Genomic DNA, 1,654 nt, shown 5'->3' on the forward strand with positions numbered 1-1,654 from the left:
CGGCTAATTTTTGTATTTTTCGTAGAGATGGGGTTTCACTGTGTTAGCCAGGATGGTCTCGATCTCCTGACCTCGTGATCTGCCTGTCTCGGCCTCCCAAAGTGCTGGGATTACAGGCGTGAGCCACCGCACCCAGCAGGACAAAAGTTTTTATTTTTATTTTTATTTTTTTTGAGATAGGGTCTCACTCGTGTCACTCAGGCTGGAGTGAAGTTGTGTGATCATGGCTCACTGCAACCTTGAACTCCTGGGCTCAAGTGATTTTCCCACCTCAGCCTCCTGAGTTGCTGGGACCTCAGGCCCACGCCAGTATGCCAGGCCAATTTTTGTATTTTTGGTAAAGATGGGGTTTCACCATGTTGCCCAGGCTAGTCCCAAACTTCTGGGCTGAAGCAATCCTCCCACCTCGGCCTCCCAAAGTCCTGGGATCACAGGCGTGAGCCACCATGCCTGGCTAAAAGTTTTACATTTTGATGAAGTCTAATTTGTCTGTTTTGCTTTGGTGTCTTATCTAAGAAACCACTGTCTAATCCAAGGTCATGAAGATTTACTCCGATGTTTTCTTCTGAAAGTCTGTAATTTGAGCTCTTCTTGACTCTTCATTTTGTATGTGTTGGTTCAGATGCATTTTCATCTTCAGGGTGGAAACATCTACAGGCTCCCTCATCCAGTGAAGGAAGAGAACATGGCAGGCGGAGGGTAAGTTAAGAAGCCCCCCGATCCTGCATGTACCCCGACAGGAGTCCTCTGGCCTTCCTGTGCTGGCCCTGGACAAGTGAGTGGGGAGGATGCTTTCAGTCCTAATGGGATTAGGGTACAGCCTCCATTTTTTAGGGTTTATCAAGAGTAGTCAGGCTGGGCATGGTGGCTCACACCTATAATCCCAGCACTTCAGGAGGCCAAGGAAGGGGGATCATTTGAGGTCAGTAATTTGAGACCAGCCTGGCTAACATGGTGAAACTCTGTTTCTACTGGAAATACAAAAATTAGCCACGTATGGTGGCACACACCTGTAATCTTAACTACTTGGGAGGCTGAGGCACAAAAATCACTTGAACCCAAGAAGCAGAGGTTACAGTGAGCCGAGATAGCGCCACTACACTCCAGCCTGGGCAACAGAGTGAGACTCCATCTCCAAAAAAAAAAAAAAAAGAATAGTCAGTGGATTGGAGTTGTAGACAAAAAAGATAAAAAAACTCAAAAAATCAGTGATCAAGGATGGAGTCCCAATCTCCCACCCTTCTTTCCTGCCATGTCTACCTACAGTAACCAGCAAAATGGTGGTCCCACAGACTGGACGGAGCCCAGGAGCACTTTCATCTGCAAGAACTGCAGTCAGATATTTTATACGGAGAAAGGGCTGAGCAGCCACATGTGTTTTCACAGCGACCAGTGGTCGTCACCTCGAGGGAAGCAGGAACTGCAGGTGAAGGGGGACGACCAGTGGCTTTGTGGTTACTGGGTTTCTGGCAGGCCTGTGGGAAGTAAACGAGACTGGTGTCACTTATCTCAGGATGGGGACGTCATTCTGGGTTGGGGGCTGGAGTTGGGCTGTGTGGCTCTCCAGGGGCAGGCCGTCACTATGGGCTGCAGCAGCTCTGCAGCTCAGTCCGTGCTACAGACTCACTCCGTGCTACAGACTCACTGCTGTTTT

At 49.0% G+C, this 1,654-nt stretch overlaps 1 protein-coding gene across 1 annotated transcript in view; it reads left to right on the forward strand.

The window, feature by feature from the left end:
* ZNF541 (zinc finger protein 541) overlaps positions 1–1,654 on the forward strand; it is a 56,814-nt gene that overhangs the window by 36,145 nt on the left and 19,015 nt on the right. The window contains exons 7-8 of the mRNA XM_011926693.1: positions 641–699; positions 1,267–1,630. Coding sequence (XP_011782083.1) covers positions 641–699; positions 1,267–1,630 — 423 coding nt within the window. The remainder of the gene's footprint in view (positions 1–640; positions 700–1,266; positions 1,631–1,654) is intronic.

This window comes from Colobus angolensis, unplaced genomic scaffold (assembly GCF_000951035.1).
Source record: "Colobus angolensis palliatus isolate OR3802 unplaced genomic scaffold, Cang.pa_1.0 Scaffold119, whole genome shotgun sequence".
NCBI lineage: Eukaryota > Metazoa > Chordata > Mammalia > Primates > Cercopithecidae > Colobus > Colobus angolensis.